Raw genomic sequence first — 17896 nt, forward strand, 5'->3', positions numbered from 1 at the left:
CAACCACCTCATTTGCACTCCGCACCATTATAAATCTTGGTGAGAGATAAATCACTAAGTAGATTTGCGTGTTTTCTTTGTCATATGGGATAGTGTTCTGGGTAAGTAAGATGGTGTCTATTGCTCAAAAACGTGCTGTACAAATGTGTGGGGGTCACCCACAATGAACTTGGAGGCATATTTTTAAGGAGTTCAGGCATTTTGAATAATGCTTCACAGCATATTTTCTCCCTCGTGAAGTTTGTTGTAAATAATCCAATGAAGTACAGAAGGGACAATGATATTCGCAACTAGAATAACAGAACAACAAATGACATTAATTATTCCACGTTAAGGTTTGTCTTTAGCAGAAAAAGAGCACACAATGATGCCATCAGTTTTTGAGCGCTTATTGAATGATAAGTCACACAACAAAGATAAATTTGAAAAGAAACTGAAAGTTTCTTCTTGACAACTCCTGTTCCATAGTAATCAGAAAATGTAGTGGTTACGTAATACACATCGGCATTTTAAAAAATTATAAATGATCAGCATGTAGCCATATTTACCAACGTATGTGTACCGTGAATGTAAAATGGCTCGTTCCACAACGTAAAGATTAATGGTACAAATGACCCACGAAACAAGCAAATGAAACCCTGGTGTACATTACAAGGGATAGCTCTGGAACACTGCTGTCGTTTCATCGTTGCCCATACCGCAGTATTATCCACCAGATGGCTCTAGGAACAGTCAAGTCGCCAGAGATCAAAGCACAAAATGTCGCGGCAAGCGATCAATCAAGGTCGGCACGCGAGCCGGCGCGCTGTACCGAAACGGGTAAATGGGTTAAAGTGAAACGCCTGCGGCTGTGGCGGACTGACATTGCCGCGGTGTCGCAAGGCGGTGTTGCGAGGCCAGGCCGTCACATGGGCGGACGAGCCCACTGGCTGGCTTTCACTCTCACTGGGCGCCGCCTTGTGTGTGTGTGTGTGTGTGTGTGTGTGTGTGTGTGTGTGTGTGTGTGTCAGACATCCCTATTTTCCCAGAGTGTCAAGGTTTTTAGGAACCTTAGTCCCGAAGCAGGACTCGAAATACGGTGCTGCATTGTTGTATTTGCCCATTCATTGGCCCGGCGCTTTATAACCTGATCCATTCGGACTATAACAACGCTAGTATGAATGCCAGGCTTATTTTGCGGCTGCAGCGCCGAAAATCTGTTTTCTTGCCTCTTGTACGCGCGTAGTAGTTTCTGCAGATAGTTGGTGTTGTGCGGGTATTCAAAGTGACGTTGGGCGGCGAGAAAATCCAGTGTGCATGCATAACCCAACTATTATTATTTTTTTTTATTACCAGCCTAAAGTTAGAACAGAACATTCACTGAAATGTTGTACAAGTGTATCAATTTTATTCGTAATGTAGGTGTATACTTTGACTGAAAATTTACATCCTTCCTTTGTCCCAATTTTTAGGGCGTTGGCCCACTGGGTTTAACCAGTCATTAACTCCAAATTTTCTGCAAAGTGGGTGTGGTGACACTAGCAGCTGGTTGCAACAAACCTGTAAGATGTTGATAACTGCAGGCACAAACTAAGTTGGTCATACTGAAGATAGAAACTACTGTGTATTAATATTATAATCTACAGATTTTGTGTATGTTTGCATACAAAATAAAATGCAGAAATGCCTAAGAAAGATAGATGCTTGGTGTATGGAGGGAAATTGACCTTCAACTTCAATGTATTACTCCCAAGTACATACAACCAAACAACTTGAGTGGTGTAGATGTAATAAATTATACACAAAAACCTTTCTTGTTAATCATTCAATATATTAGTGAAAACCATATCAAAATCCCTACATTAGTTTCCTGAGAATAGCAGTCGCAGACAGAATAAGAGTTGGAAGACTATTAATTGTAAACATCATACACATGTATACATAGTTGTGAAATCAACATCTAAGATGTTGGTTATACAAAAGTTTGGTCTTTAATCACCTGAAGTAGATTAAAAAGTGACAGAAAAATCAGTAAGTTTAATTGATCTGCTAAGTTTATGTACCAAATAAACATTAATGTTGTTGACAATACGCTGCCCATGACACTCAGTGTGCCCTTCATATGTGGGCATTCAGTAAAAATTTTTGGTACTGTATGATACTTAGTGGCTTGATTCTTCTTGATGTTGAATGTAGCAGAAAAGCATATGAATAGTGATGCAAAAGTTTTTAGTTTGATTTTCTTCCTGTCTGGTGTGGGCCTTAACAATGCAAAGAAAAATTAAGAACATTTGAGCATTCACTGATAAATATTTGACAACCAAATATGTATGTACAGGTTTTTGGTGTCATATCAGATGTACATTGAAAGTCAACCTGTCATTTTAGTGCATCTAATAATAAACAAATTGAACTACAATAAGTCTTTCACTCCTCAGTGAAGTATATTCTGTTCCAAAGCTGTGAGGAATAAAAACTATACAAAATTAGGACATTAGCACAGACGTTTTCCTTTTATTAGTAAGACCCTTCCCGATTATGAGGTGTGACCCACATCTGGGTTAAAGCTAGCAGCAAGTTTGACTGCTGCAGAATTGAAACTTCAGTATGGAAAAACACACAGGCTGTGGTTAAGCCATTGTCTGTGCTATACTTTGTGCTAGAACTGCTAACTCAGGAGCGTATACAAGAGACCCTCTGTGGATTAGGGTGAACAAAAAAGTGTACAGAAAATTAAAACAGCAAGATTGAGTCTCGAGTTAAGTGTAGGTAGCTTGGCCATTGCCTCATAAAAGTAGAGGTCTAGCCAGATTCCAATCTTAGTCCCATATGAAGTTTCATCTGGAAGCTTAAAGCATAAACAATTCTGCTGTAACATTATTTTCGATTAACTGTTTCTTGTGTAATAAATTGTAAGGTTAATTATATGAACTAATTAGGCCTACAGATCACTAATTATAAATATAATTATTTGCATGTTGACAAAACAGGAAATTTCAGGTTATTTACATATAACACCCTATTTTCAGGACAATGCAAGAGCACGAAGACAAGGTGCTATAATAGAATCTATGCACCATCATGGCAAGGGAGTGTACTCGGGCACATTTTCTGGTGAGTAATGCAATCACAGTGATGCACACTTCTGTGGTTAAAATATTTTTCAAGTAGAAGCTTATGTCCATCAGAGCTGTTAGTGTTGCACTTAATTTTAATTTTTTGTTCCATCTGGGGGAGGGAGGAAGAAGAATTGTTAATAAAATGATGCAAAAACTAAGAAAGAAACATATGTAGCACATTCATGCGTAAAGTCTCGCACAGAGGTATTTCGAATAATGGCATCTTTTCTACGTATCTCTGGATTAGCTATTAATCGTGGCAAAGAAGCACTTATTGAAATTCCAGTTTATGCCTGCAATATCACTTTTTTATTGTCGTGGTCACTTTTAATAGTACGTAAAATTCCTGCAATTTGCATTTTTAAGTTTATTGGTAAGTTGTTTTTCTGATAATTTCTGTTCTCATTCCTGTTACTCCTACAAATTTAGGTTATTTATATCTGCTGTACATTAAGCACATACATTCTTATAGCTTTCAGTATCAAAGGAATTGCTTCTTGCAATGAATTGTAAATTCCTGGTGTAGACCGTTAGCTGCATTCATGTGAATTCACCATCACACTTGGTAAATGTTCAGATTCTTCGGTATTGTATATGATGATTCAGTATGTAGGGTCACTGGCTTAAGATATGCCAGGCATGATAGGCCCATCCTTCATTTTATAAGCAATCCAAAGTGCAGTTCAATATAAATTTTACAATGCTCAAATGTGAAAGTCTTAATTTAGATGAATTGTTTCCTTTCAAAATTTTGAGCGTTCTCAGATGTGAAGGGTGAACTGCAAAGCAGACATTAATATTACAGACAGTAGCGCCAATCTCTCCTGTTCTTCACTTGACAGTGCCATTAGATACAAAATATGAACGTGCTGAATCATTTGGACACAGACAACACTCAATTGTTTTGATGGTGGGCTTCACTATACTGAGACTGCTTCTTTACCCAAGAGTTTTGTTTGAAATGAAATGACTGGTTATGAAATATTATTGTATTAAAATGTTAATTATAGAAAAACATTTATTTCATGGGTTTCTGTGAGGTCACTCATCATTGGAGTAAGTTGCCCATTGGAGATAATTAAGTCTTGAACTCCATCACTTTGTCTAAGAAACAAGTTGATAAATGCTTAAGTACATCTATGTACTTCCATTAAGCTCTTGTAATCTTCTCGTAATTTCATATTCATACGTCAGTTATATAAGAACTGAGGATGACAAGACATAAATAAATTTGTACAAAAGTGTCTCTGTTTGAGTAGACTAAATTTATGGTGTGGAGATTTGAGACACACTGAATTACCTGTTCAAAATCTTGTCATCTAATGACAATCCATTTGCCTTAAGCTCAGATGACTTTAAATTTTCTTTATTGCTGTTTTCAATAACAGGTCTGGCACATTTTTGCCCATATATTTTTGTATCATCATTATAAACAAAATAGTAAAAAGTTTGACAGCTCTGTTTTTGTATTTTGTTACATGGGGAGAAGTTGTTAAAACTTCCTAAGTTTCTTGCCAAAAATAACTTCCCCATTGAAATATGTCCCACATGATTTAAAATTGTGCCTAGCTAGTACAGTGCATTAAAAAGTGAAGCCCCCTGAATACATGGTTGGATGTCAATGTATAATTGAACATGTACACACCATCGATTATAGAGCTGTCGTTATGTTAGCAGCCTCCAGAGTGCTCTCGTATTTAGTGTTGTTAGTGGGCCTGGAGTTTGTACAGAGTCAGAAATAGAGTGGTCGCTGAATCACATGAGTAAACATTGTGTCGGACAGTTAAACACCTGAGCCGGGTTTGAAAGGGACCTTATTGCCAGGTTTTCTTATAGTTGTCAGGTCGAATTTTGCAATATCCAGATATGTGGGGGCATTTGGATGTGACAGTGGTCCATTTGTGGACACTGTGGAAATGTGGCAGCACGTATACTCGTCAAGGTTCCAGTCACCCCCATCTGACAAACACAAGGTAGAATCGCAACATTGTGCTGCAAGCACATCGTAGCCCCTTCACATCCACCTCTGCCATCTGAGAAAAAGTAATTGACTCATTGCAGTGCACAATTGTTGCAGACAATCAGCATCTAGAGTAGGGCATTACCATCCAATGTGTAGACTGGTGTTTACATCACAACGCTAACGGCTGCCATGGCAGGGAAGCATGGACTATTGAATGGTGGCGTGTGCACGGGCAGTTGAGTTGTGGTTCAGTACTACCTCAGATGAAAATCATTGGTGAGTATGGCTGTGACCTGAGAAGAGGTCTGGAGAGGCAAAATGATGTTAATCTTAGGGTGATGGTCTGGGGATCAATGGGGTGTAAGACTTCAGTTCACATCTGGTAGTGATTAAGAGAACCCTGACATCAGACATCTTGCCTCCTCGTATTATGTCCCACGCAACAGTATTGCGATTGCATTTTTCAGCACATGAATACACAACACATGGCTCGTGGGTCTGTTAACTGTATGCGTGATGTTGAGGTATCTACAGCCAGCAAGATGCCTAGATCTTTCTGTGGTAGAACATGTGGAGCCAGATCTGATGTAAACTCCATCCCAGTGCCACTACGCAGAATATTGAACAGTTAAAATCTTGGTGGGTGAATTAGCCTCAGGAGGGGATTAAATGACTTGGACATCCATCCCAAACGAATCATTGTGTGCATCCGAATTAGAGGATGAAACTTTGTAATGAAAAGGCAGCTTGTACTGCCAAGTTATTTAAAAATGTGACTTGATACTGCAATGACTGAAATAGCCACATACTTTCTTGATGCGTAAATTTTTTCTTCCTCTTCCCGTCTGAGTGTTTAACAACTGTTCTCACAGAGTGCAAATCTTGGCAGAGGTTTCATGTCATCTTAATTACATCATTTCAGGTGTTTTGAAATTATGCATATCAAGCAAGATCTTTGAAGTTAGTATAGTGAAAGTTGAAATTGTTTATAAGAATGTACCACCCTGTTTTTTACAGGATATGTTTGTGTATCTTGTATTTATCTGGATTTGTAAGTACCAAAAAAATTTTATGGAATGTCATTTCAGGTACCCTGAATCCAGCACTTCAAGATAGATTTGGACGGCCGAAACGTGACATCAGCACTATAATTCACATTTTAAATGACCTGCTGTGTGCCACCCCCCAGTACCGCCGACACGCAAGTCGTACACAACAGCAGCAGCAGCAGCAACAGCAGCAGCAGCCACAACAACAACAGCAACACCACCACCACCATCACCACCACCACCACCACCACCAGCAGCAGCAACACCACCATCAACAGCACCAGCAGCATGCTGCAGGATCACATGCCAGTACCTCAGCAGCTGTTGCATCTTCTACAGCTGTGGCTGCAGCAGCAGCAGGAGCAGGAGCTTCTGCAGTGCCTGGAAAGCTAATAACAGCAGCCAACAAGGTTCCACATGTAGCAGCTATCCAGTCTTTATCAGGTATATAAAAACATGGGCATAACTTCTTCAATTATTGTATGCTATGGAATGACTAAAAGTATATTACTGTTATTGCAGTGTTTGTTTGTCACACATGGAATATGTGAAAGAGCAAAGTTACAGCTGTATGTACAGGACAAAATAATCATTTTTTTCAATGGGAATTTTCTTAATACATAGACTCAACTGAATACCATTGTGCTGGCCTCACAATTTCAACTTTAAATGCAGAGTATCAGTGTATCTTTTTCTTCTGCAATTCTAACATATAACTGCACTGCATATTCATGGTTTTGTGCATGTGGTAGTCTGCTCTGCATAAATACAATTTTAATACTGGAGCAATTGTAATTGTCTGTGTAAAATAAGTTTGTGAAGAAAGTGTAATAATTATGGAAATACATTTAGCTAGTTACTGGACTTTCATTTCCGTCGTGCATAAAAAGTGAGATATGTTGTCTGTTTGAAGGATGAAGTAGATGGAATTCAGCAAAAGGCAATTCGAGAAGTGACTAAAATTTGGTGGTTACAGAACCAATAACAATACTTTTGCTCTAGTGCGTGTGTGTGCGCCATGGTGACTGACTGCTGCTTGATGTGATGAAAGGAATAAGAAAATGAAGGTACCTTAGTCAACTGGATTTGCAATTGCAGTGGTGAAATAAAAACATTTTTCACCCTTCTTTTTGAGCTAGAACTGAGTCATACAGAATGCTCAGAAAAGTAAGGTTAAATTATTTCACCAGAATATTGGAGAACTAACAAGGTAGAAGAGCTTCTTGTCTGTTTAGAAAATTTGGGAGCTGTGGAAAGACACACATAGGATGTGTGTCTGGGCATCACGTAACAGGGTGAGAAAAGTACAAAAGATTGCACTGTAGCATATTACTCACGAGGAACTAGAAGGGAAAAACATTTGTTACATGTATTAAGATAGAACAAAATTCAAAAACATTGAGACAAATAGTTTGTAGTGATCAGCACATAGAAGCATGTGCTTGTGATTAATATAAAAAATGGTTCCTCTAATCATAACAATATATAGGCCCCATTGAGAAATACTGAACTGAACTGTTAATAGCAATTTAAGATTCCTTACTATGCTAGCTGTCAGACAGCAGAAGGCAGTTAATACCTGGTGATTGTCAATGTACATTTTCCAAATGATTCTGATAAGAAATATGATCTAGAAACCTCTGATCCTAAGATTTGGTCTCAACAAATAGCTTTTTGCCACAGGTAGATACAGAAGGTAGCCCCTAACCGATAATGTTTCCTGTGATGAAGCTCAAAGCAAGGACAAAACTATATGTCCAGTAACAAATTGTATGTCTCGGCTTGATGCACAGTTATGTGGTATAAACAAGATAATGCTTTATAAAATTAACACCTTTCTTGGAAAATTAATTGGATTAATTGAATCTGGAACAAATGTTTTTAAAAACACTTTATGGGAGATGACATGGGATGAGATTTATAATTAACCAAATACTGACAAAAAATTTAGTTTATTCCAAGATAAACTTCTATCATTAGGTGAAAATAACTTTCCACATACGCTAATCAGAAAGGGCATTAAACAGCCATATAGAAAAACATCCAACACATGGATAACTAGAGGGATTAAAATACCTTGTGAAAAGAAAAGGAATTTGCATGTGTTCACAAGAACAAATGAAGATCCTGTAATACTAACCCACTACAAAAACTACCCTAAATTACAAAAAATTAAGGACCATGTACACTGCCAAAAAATCAGTAATTCTGACTAGTTAAAGCTATATTCAATGTAGCGAAATGACAGGACAACTGACCAAAGAATATAACATATATATTTACTTGAATGGAATGGCTACAAATGAGGATTCACAGGTAGGGACTGTGATTAAAAGCTATAGTACAAAATAAAGGGACAAAAAGTTAAAGCAAAATCACAGCAGTATATTAAAAAAGCAACTCCTGTAAAATTAAATCCCATGAATGTATCGCTAACTTCTCCCTCTGAAATTATGGAAATTATATATTCTCTCAAAAATAAAAGCTAACATGGTTTTGACGGTGTTCCCTACAGAGTACTAAAGAATCTTTTCCATATGATAAGCACTGTCTCATCTGAAGTATGTAACGAATCACTTACTCCACAAATTTTTCCAGAGATTGAAATATGTCATTGTTAAACCCGCCTGTAAGCAAGGTGATAGAAAATATCTCATTAATTATGATGTATTTCACTACTGACATTATTTTTCCAGACTTTTTGAGAAGGTGATGTATTCTAGTGCCCCTCCCAAGCAAAAATATCCTCAGTAATCAGTTTGGATTTCAGAAGAGTTTTTCTACTGACAATGCTATTTACACTTATTTCAGAAATTTCACAAGGATTGCGTAACAAAATAGCAATAGTATTGGCTATGACTTAACTATGGCATTGGATAGTGTGAACCATACTATCCTGTTAGATAAAATGAGGTTTATGATATTGATGGTACAGTCAAGCAATGGACAATTTCATACCTAACCAAAAGCAAGCAGAAAGTGTATTTAATCATTCAAAAACTGCAATGAGGATAGATTTGTCTAAGCAGAAATTCGCGCCCCCCCCCCAAAAAACTCAATATTGCGTAGGCCACTATTATTTTTTCCATCCAATGTACAACAAGCAGAATTAGTTCTTTTTGTGACATCACTAGTATTGTAATCAATCAAAGCATACATACAACAGATAAAAGGTAAATAATGTTTACAGGACCATACACTGGTGTTCTGTGAATGGTCTCCCTACATTGTAGAGATACAAATTTGGTTGTTCCCATCTAAAGGTAGAGGTATGACAACAAAGTGTAAAACGTGGTGAGGAAATAATAAATAAATGTGGAAACTTAAAAATTCTTAGGTACTGATAAGACTTTAAATTGGAGAAAGCACATTCCAGAAGTCCTGAAACAACTTACTTCAGCCACATTTGGTCTTCAAATTGTTACAAATGTTGGAGGCACAAATCAGTAAATTAAAATATTTAGGATATTACCATTCAATGTCATATGGAATTGTTCTGGAATAACTCAATTTTAAGAAAGTCAGTCAGTCCTCATTGCCTAAAAATATGCTGTAAGAATATTCTGTGACAATCATGTAAGATCATCTGCAGACATCTGTTTGAGTTGGGCATTTTGACTACTGCTTCTCGATATATTTATTACCTCATGGAGTTGGATGTAAATAATCCACTGCACTTCAAAAGAAACAATGATGTACATAATCACAATACCAGAAAAAGATATTCATTGCTCCACATTAAGGTTGTCTTCAGCACAAAAATAGGTACACAGTGCTGCAACCAAATTTTTTGCTCATGTACCCTGATACGCAATGTGCATTCTAAAGTAAGTGCTGATGACAAAGAAAACAAAAATCATTAAGTATGAAATATTTGTTGGAATATTTACATAGGTTCCGTGACTACTTCTCAACATCACACTACAAATGTTAAGGCATATATCGTAACAGTGCACCATCAGTTATGCTCTCATGTCATAGGAGTCTGCCACTAGCTTCAGGAGCCACGAAGTCACTTAAATCTGCATTTCAGCATTGTCGTGGGAATATTTTCTTGCCAGCAAATGCTTCATTAGAGGGAAGAAATGAGGGACTTCGGGGAAGGGATTGCTGTGGGATGGACGGTCAAAGAGTTCCCATCAAAACTGATCACACATTTCATGTGGTGTTGGTTGTATAGTCTTGCATTATCATGCCCAAGTGTAATGTGTTTTGTCAACATCCCACATGTCTTGCCTTGCTTCATACCTAGTGACATGGTCTTCCATGCCATCTTCCTCTGTATGCTGCTGCAGGAATGTCAATGCTGTAGTCAGATGTCTGGTAGTATGTTCATTTGTCAGTTGCCTTGACACCTATCCTGCACACACTTTATGAAAAGCGAGCCACCAGGAGACAGTTTCGTTGCAACATCTTGACAGACATCTGGGGTAACTGACGAGAGTTCTGAAATTATTAAGCAGTGGATCTGTAAAAATGCATGCCACACCCTTTCCATCAATTCTAGTGTCAGCAGGGCTGGTCAGAAACTACAATCTTGGCCAGTAATATTTATTTGTCCTTTAGCAAATGGCCTGCAAAAAAATCTGATAACTGCACAAACCTCACAGTTGGTGGGAGACAGTACTGCAGCAGCCATTTTATCCTAGCACTATGTGGTAACCATTGCTGTCAGAAGACTAAAACTGCACTGCATTATTCCCACATATCGCAACCTGCTCCTGTGCTTGCGCATTCCTACTGAACTAATCTTGTGATCTCTGTACATGACTGGAACTTATTTTCTGGGTGCACAATGTAAAATGTCTGATAGACAACAAAGTAAAATTTGAAAACAGTGACAAAAGCTTCTCCTCGACAAGTCCTTTCATTTTGTAGAATAATTTCTATTTTTGTAACATTTAAAAAGTGGTGGGTAGGAATTACTCGTGTATATTTTATGTGATTGTAAAATTATATTTGTTGTGCAAATGCTACAGAGAATGAACTAAAAATACCAATATGGATTAGGGCTATTTCTTGGCAGGTGTTTGGTGACATTAAATGTTCTTCTTCCCATCCAGGCAGTAAGCAATTTGTGTATTGCTCCTAGGAGTCAGTGTGCAGTGATGTATCTTAAAATGATGAAAAATTAAAGAGAGGCATTTCTGAATACTTTTGTAAAACAGTTGGTTGTTTGAATACTTAAAAGCATGGTTAGAGTGGGAGCCTGTAAAATTACTTGTAGACAGAACAGCTAATAAAGCACAGTTTAAAGTAAATAGTGAATTTTTAATTTGGTAAAAGTTGTATCCTGATAATGGAAATTCCACAAGGTGACGACGGGCAATGGGTCACCTGTATATAACTATGCCTCCCATAATTATGTATCAAGAATACCAAAATGGTTTAGTACTTTACATTTTAGTGTGTGTGAAAATGCATAATTCTTAATACTATTGTCTTCTTTAAATTATGTAACTTTCTGTGTTAGAAATCTAAAGTAAACAAGTGATCTCATAATGTTGTTCAAACTGTTACAGACGAATCTGCAAACCTTTCTCGAGAGAACCAGGCGACTCGTGGCAAGATGGAACACTTGCGCCTGATCATGGAAGAACGGCGAGCACGCAGACGTGCCAGACGCGAAGCTAGGGCCGCACCCTACACAACTCAATGGTCTGCCAAGTCTGAGCAGCTGGCCCCACAGTCAGGTGTCGAGCCGATGGATACAACAAATTCTGCAGAGCAGAGTGCCCCGAGTACCACTACTGCAGACGTGGGGCCACCTGAGCCTGTAGTAGCCTGACCTGCAGCAACTGTAGGTGTTCCTGTGTAATGGGACAGGCACTGGTGCCTACCTGAGGAGCTAAAGTCTCTCCAGCTTGCAAAAGTTGGAGGTCAGTCACTCTGGTGTTTCTTGTGCTGCAGCCAATACCACAGAATTTTATGTATTCCGGTAATTTCTTTGGTAGATATTAATGAAACACTCGTCAATGTGCAAGCTTTTCAAGTACTCGATAGCCTGTTGTTCAGAGTTAAGACTTAAACACCATTCACTTGTAGGAAGATGTGATTTGTAATGTAATGTGTGTTACATGAAAACTGTGCTGTGAGGTTGTTTTCCTCTCATTTATTCCAAGAAGGCTACACTTTATGTACTGTGCAAGAATGAATTATGTATATTTATTTGCTATTCCTACTGATAGTTTCCTAATAAGTGTGTTCTTAGATTTCTACCTCTGTTATTAAAAGCTCAGAGTTGGGCTGCTGAAGTTTGAAGGACTGAAGTTACTCATTTACTTAATAAGCACATCAGTTTAAAAATAAGTTTCCTCTATTTGCCGATGTCTTTGTATGTATTTGCAGATACCTTTATATGGGCCATGCATTTTAGTGTAATAAAAATTATGTTAGATTTGCTCTTTCCGGTGAAAACTCCTGGAGGTTAAAAAATGACTAAATGAATAAATGCTGATAAAAAAGAATGTTTATGTAATTTTTTCTTGTGTGTTTATGCATCTGGAGCTTAAATCCATTTCTGTTTGAGTGCTTGAAATACTTTTGTTCAGTATGAAATTCTCTAGCTCCTGGACAATGTTGTTATATTTCTGTAGTATAATCTATCTGCTTTGAGATACAGCTGTCTTTTGAGTAACAATTGTTTAAGAAAATATGCAGTTCCTGTGGCAGCAATGAGGGAGTTGTACTGGATGGAACTGAAGCATTATTAAATTTTTTGTAATGCTTGGATTTTGTGTGCATGTATAGCTGCATCCATTAAAAGATTTGCATTAACTTCACATCCTGTAAAATTACTTGTGGAGGAAAAAATAGCAATGAGAGGAAATACGACCATGCTACTGCACTAATAGATCCCTTAGATTTAAAAATAAGAAAAGAAAATGTTGGCATCATTTCAGGATAAAAATGAGGATAGTAAAGCATGTTTAAATCATCGTTATTTGCATGATCGAAGCGCCCCTCTTAAAAGCATTGTTTCAAAAACTTGAGGAAAGCTCAAGCATTGAGGCTGTGTGTGTGTGTGTGTGTGTGTGTGTGTGTGTGTGTGTGTGTGTGTGTGTGTGTGTGTGTGTGTGTGTGTAGAGAGAGAGAGAGAGAGAGAGAGAGAGAGAGAGAGAGAGAGAGAGAGGAAAACTTGTAACAAGAGTTCTTGTAAAGTACTTTATATTTTTTTTTTTTTTTCCTTGTGAAGGGAAGAAAGTGATTTAGAAAATGGAGATTTATTCGTTTCTGTGAATGTCAAGCCCATCGATAGTTTAGTGGAAGCCACATTCTGTGACTTTCCATATCAATACTAGTTTGTGTCCCAATTAGTTCAAAAGTTCTTGTGGAGTGACTCACTACAGAGAATTTGTTTTAGAAAGTGGAGCAAGATATATTAACAATGTATTATACTGTATAGTGTAATGTATTATATCACTGTAATTGCATTTCTGAAGATGACTGTAGAGTGTTTACATATATTGAGTATCAAACAGTTGTATCTTGCATTGTATGTATGTTTTAACTTTGCATTCATATTCCTCGTGCATTGTAAAACAGTTAGTATGAGAGAGATACATATATTCATTATGTTGTTAAATTTGTTTTAGTTTTATGTAATTTCATTTTAAGATGAAGATAGTGATGTACAAATCAGTCCTAAATGCTTTGTTTTAACTTAAATAATTTAACACTTTGTTGAATACAACCAAGACAAAAGAAACTAAATTTTTGTGATGAAATTCAATAAAAATACTTATAGAAGGTGAACTTTTAAACCAACAAAGATTTATTTAATCTGAAAGCTTTCTGTTAAGACTGTTTGACAGAGGTACATTAAAGTGTGATATATAACAACATATAAACCAGGAGCCCAGTACACTCTAAGCTTTATGTAAACAATATAAAGGAGAGCTTTATCTGTTCAAATTGTAATTCGCTTGCCTTCGTCTAAATATTTATAGTACACTACTCTTCTACACTGGCAAATTGTGTTTAATTTGACTGGTAATGTGGTTAAGATTTAAGAAAGTAGTAATGCATGGAATATCAGTTACTGGAAAGATTGGAGAGATTATTAATGAAAGAACACTCACACATGTAAAACACCAGTACCCCTGCTATATTCTCTGAGAAAGTTGCAAACATTGCTCAGACTTAAATAGAAAGTCTGTGGTCTTACTCAAATTGTCTACCTCCAGACTTACTCAATAAATATCAGGAAGAGAGGTAAATCAGTAGATTTGTCAAATCATAGATAAAGTTAAGTTGAATTTCACCATAAATTTAAGTTTCTTTAAAAATTTAAAACTGCATGTGCTTTCATGTATCATGAAAGTAATGCTTCACAGCTGCATAGTAAGAAAAAAAAATGTATATTAGTATGGAATTCAGAATAATTCTGGTGTAGATGAGTGGAAGCTTTCTTCACTCGTTACTTGGGTTTCTCTAGCTTGTAGTGAAATACATCTAACATCTGTAGAGCATTGTAGTCATGGAATCAAATTCATACACAATCGCATTTTAAGAATGGTTGTTCAAGTAGGGTAACAAATAGTGTAATGGTTATTGGCATTTAGTTCCTGGAAATAATTTTCTTTAATTTTGTAAATAAATCAGTTAAAGCGACAAATCACTTTAGTTGCTTAAAGTGAGAGATACTGGCCGTTTTCATGTCATACATTATTATAGCTACTATTATTTGTGAATGAAGTTCAGTGACCAGTTCACATATTAAAATGAAAGAAATTGTGAGAATTGTGCTGTGATTTCTTTTTAGTCTGGAATAAATCAACCATATAATCCCATTTAGCAGTTAAAGGATATATGTGCCGAAGTGGAAACTGGACAATGTTGTGTTCAAAGGTCATGTAGAAGTAAGGCATATTTTTACGATAATAAATTATGGAGATAACTTACACTGCAAGGCAATTGTTCTTCACTTTACGTCGATTAGAGTAAATAAATTTTGTTCTTCCTGGTTTCTTCTCTATTTTATTTTCTTACCAATTCTTCCTTCAAATGCTTCTGAAATTTATATGGAAAACTATAACTAAATTTCTAGACTACTGCCCTTGGAAAGAGACATTTGTCATAGATGTGAAATATTTAAATTATTTTGGAAGGAAAAATGTTTTATTTGGGTTAATGCCAAATGACTGACTCCATCTGGTAGACGTACAGCGTGAGTTTTATCTGAGAAGTGTGTTTTCTATAAATCAAGACACATTACTGAATATGTTGTGTTAATGTCAATGTGGAAAGCATTTGTGACATGCACATCATTCCGTGGTGATAATAGGATACAGTTACTCTGCTAATTCCTTAACTGTTGAATTATTAATAAAATTTGTGTTAACTGACTTGTTAGCTCATGGTAAAATATTTTATCATTTCAAATTAAATTTTTATTATTAGCTAGCAGCTGAAAACCAATTAAATAATAAATACTGTGTTGTGGAATATTACTTAAGTGTCCTGAGTTTTTAATTTGAAATGATGAAATATTTTACTGTGAGCTAACACAAGTCAGTTAACATAAATTCTAATCATAAATTTTAATAATTAATTTTAATAATTATTAGTAGAGTAACTGTGTCCTTTCATCACCACAGAATGATGTGCATGCCACAAATGCTTTCCATATTTCCATTAACATGACACATTCAATAATTGTCCTCTTGATTTATGGAAAACACACTTCTTGGATAAAACTTCCTTCACATTTACCAGATGGAATCAGTCATTCCGCATCAACCCAAATAAAACAAAAGTTTGCTCCATACAGTCCGATAGTTTAAGAACTGTTTCTGGAAAGCTTAGTTACTATTGAGGAATAATGGACAGTAATTAATGTTGATGACACATGACATGACTGTAAAATAACAGAAGTGTGGTGTAGTCAGTAAACACTAACTTGGTTTTTTAGGCAGCAGTAGTTAGGAGCCATGGAACAAAAGTGCGATTATTCACTATTGCAGTTTGGATATGTGTACTAGAGGTAATCTCATCAATGGTATGGCATTTGGAAGGTAAGAGTTGACTGTAGTCTTCATAATTTGTCATGTTGTAAGAATGACAGAAGACATTAGTTTCCAGTGAAACACTTTTGTTACACACAGTGCAGTATGCCACTTTTCCAAGATAAACTTAAACAAAAAAGTATGCTTTATTAATTGTAACTGAAGGAACACACCTCCTTCAAACATGGTTGTGTGGTACACATACATACCTCACTTAACTAAATTAAAATTGTTATTTTAAATGGACATATGGACTATGTGAATAAAAACAATGATACAGAAGACTTGACTTTAACAATGATAAGTTGCTTGCTCACTTCAAAGAAGAGAAATGGAAATAACTAATTATAAGAGAAACCTCACAGTTGTTTCTTTTATTATCTGGGAGTAATAAAATTTCAGTTTATAAATTTTAGAATCCCAACCATTTTTAATTACATAATTTTCATTTAAAATGCATAGACAATCAAATGAAATTAAACGGCCATGGAAACGAACCTCTATTAGTTATGAAATATGAATATGGCTCAGCAGTATGTTGAATTCTGCCACTTACTATACGGCATGTAGTGTGCTGAACCCTGTCCAGTGTGTTTACTAGAGTACTACTTCTTACTGTTGTGTGTAGCCTCATTTCACAAAGGCTGTAGAATGTGTCTTATGAATTTTACTCAGTAGCTGGTTGTCTGATGTTTCCATTGATGACTTAATGGAAAGTAGCTTAACAAAAATCTGAGATTAATCAGAAGTATGTCAGTGTTGGTACCAGAACAAACATTCTTGAAAGTTATAACTGCTGCATAGGACTATGGCTGCCTTTTTTAATAAAAAAAAGCTGGATGCTGAGCATCAAATGAAGGCATCAAATGAAGCAGCTTCAAAATTCGCCTGGCAGTGGCCACACTAAAAAGCGTAAATGGCCGCTTCCTTCAATGCGGCATGTTCTGCCATCCAAAGATGTGAATGTGGGCCATGTGTGGCTCAGTAGCATTTCAGACCTGTCGAGCAGCCGTTTTGAAAAGTGTGGAGGAGCAATTGCGAGGTTAGTTGTTGTTGTGTTCCTTTCTTTTGTTTGCGGATATCATTGTCGAATATACACTAACGTGTTGATATTCAAAAGACGTCCAGAGGTAGGCATATTTCAAACGGTGACTTTGTTCACAAAATGCAAGTTGTTTTCCATACGAAAACACAATGAAATACAAACAATACTTTATTGCTATATTGTGTAATCAAGTAACGATCACTTTTAATGTTATGTGTACAACAATGTTTTACCACTGGCAGAGTCATGTTTTGCAATTGCTTCACCTGTGGGTACCAATGCCCACGTTGATCATTACTGTCGTGTAGTTAATATTACGTTGAAGGATGGATATTTTTATTACAGAGATGTTTGCGTTCAATGGGGAAGTGCCAGGAGAAAAGCAAGTGAGCACGGCTGCAGCAACTACTTTTCCAGAGGATGTAAGAGAGAGAAATGACGATGCCATGATATGGAGCTGAGGAAAGAAGCGCCTTAGAAATGTAGATAAATGGCTTTGTAACGTTTGGAAAGAACGGAGAGCTCTAGGTCAAGAGTATGCTAACCGTAAGGGTAACCGTGTACCTCGAAAGGAATTGCAGACCATAAGCGATTGTTTGTGCCGGTACGACTGCCACAATAACATCAATGAAGAACAGTAGGAACAAAAGTGTACAATGAGTTTTATAATTTAGGCAGCCATGATCTGCAGTTGGCTTTCCTATTTACCATGATTAACACTTTCGCTGCGACTG

At 36.6% G+C, this 17896-nt stretch overlaps 1 protein-coding gene across 2 annotated transcripts in view; it reads left to right on the forward strand.

Annotated features, from left to right (window-relative positions):
* LOC124799932 (midnolin-like) overlaps positions 1-15079 on the forward strand; it is a 234002-nt gene extending 218923 nt beyond the window's left edge. Inside the window, exons 5-8 of one of the 2 annotated variants that reach the window (XR_007017104.1) lie at positions 3009-3093; positions 6150-6554; positions 11633-13154; positions 13197-15079. Coding sequence is in view for 1 of the 2 variants with exons in the window: in XM_047262956.1 (XP_047118912.1) it covers positions 3009-3093; positions 6150-6554; positions 11633-11898 (756 nt within the window). In the remaining variant the exon portion in view is untranslated. Of the gene's footprint in view, positions 1-3008; positions 3094-6149; positions 6555-11632 lie in introns of both variants that reach the window. The other variant, XM_047262956.1, reaches the window with a different exon arrangement.
* Positions 15080-17896: the final 2817 nt, after the last annotated feature.

Source organism: Schistocerca piceifrons, chromosome 1 (genome assembly GCF_021461385.2).
Source record: "Schistocerca piceifrons isolate TAMUIC-IGC-003096 chromosome 1, iqSchPice1.1, whole genome shotgun sequence".
Classification (NCBI taxonomy): domain Eukaryota; kingdom Metazoa; phylum Arthropoda; class Insecta; order Orthoptera; family Acrididae; genus Schistocerca; species Schistocerca piceifrons.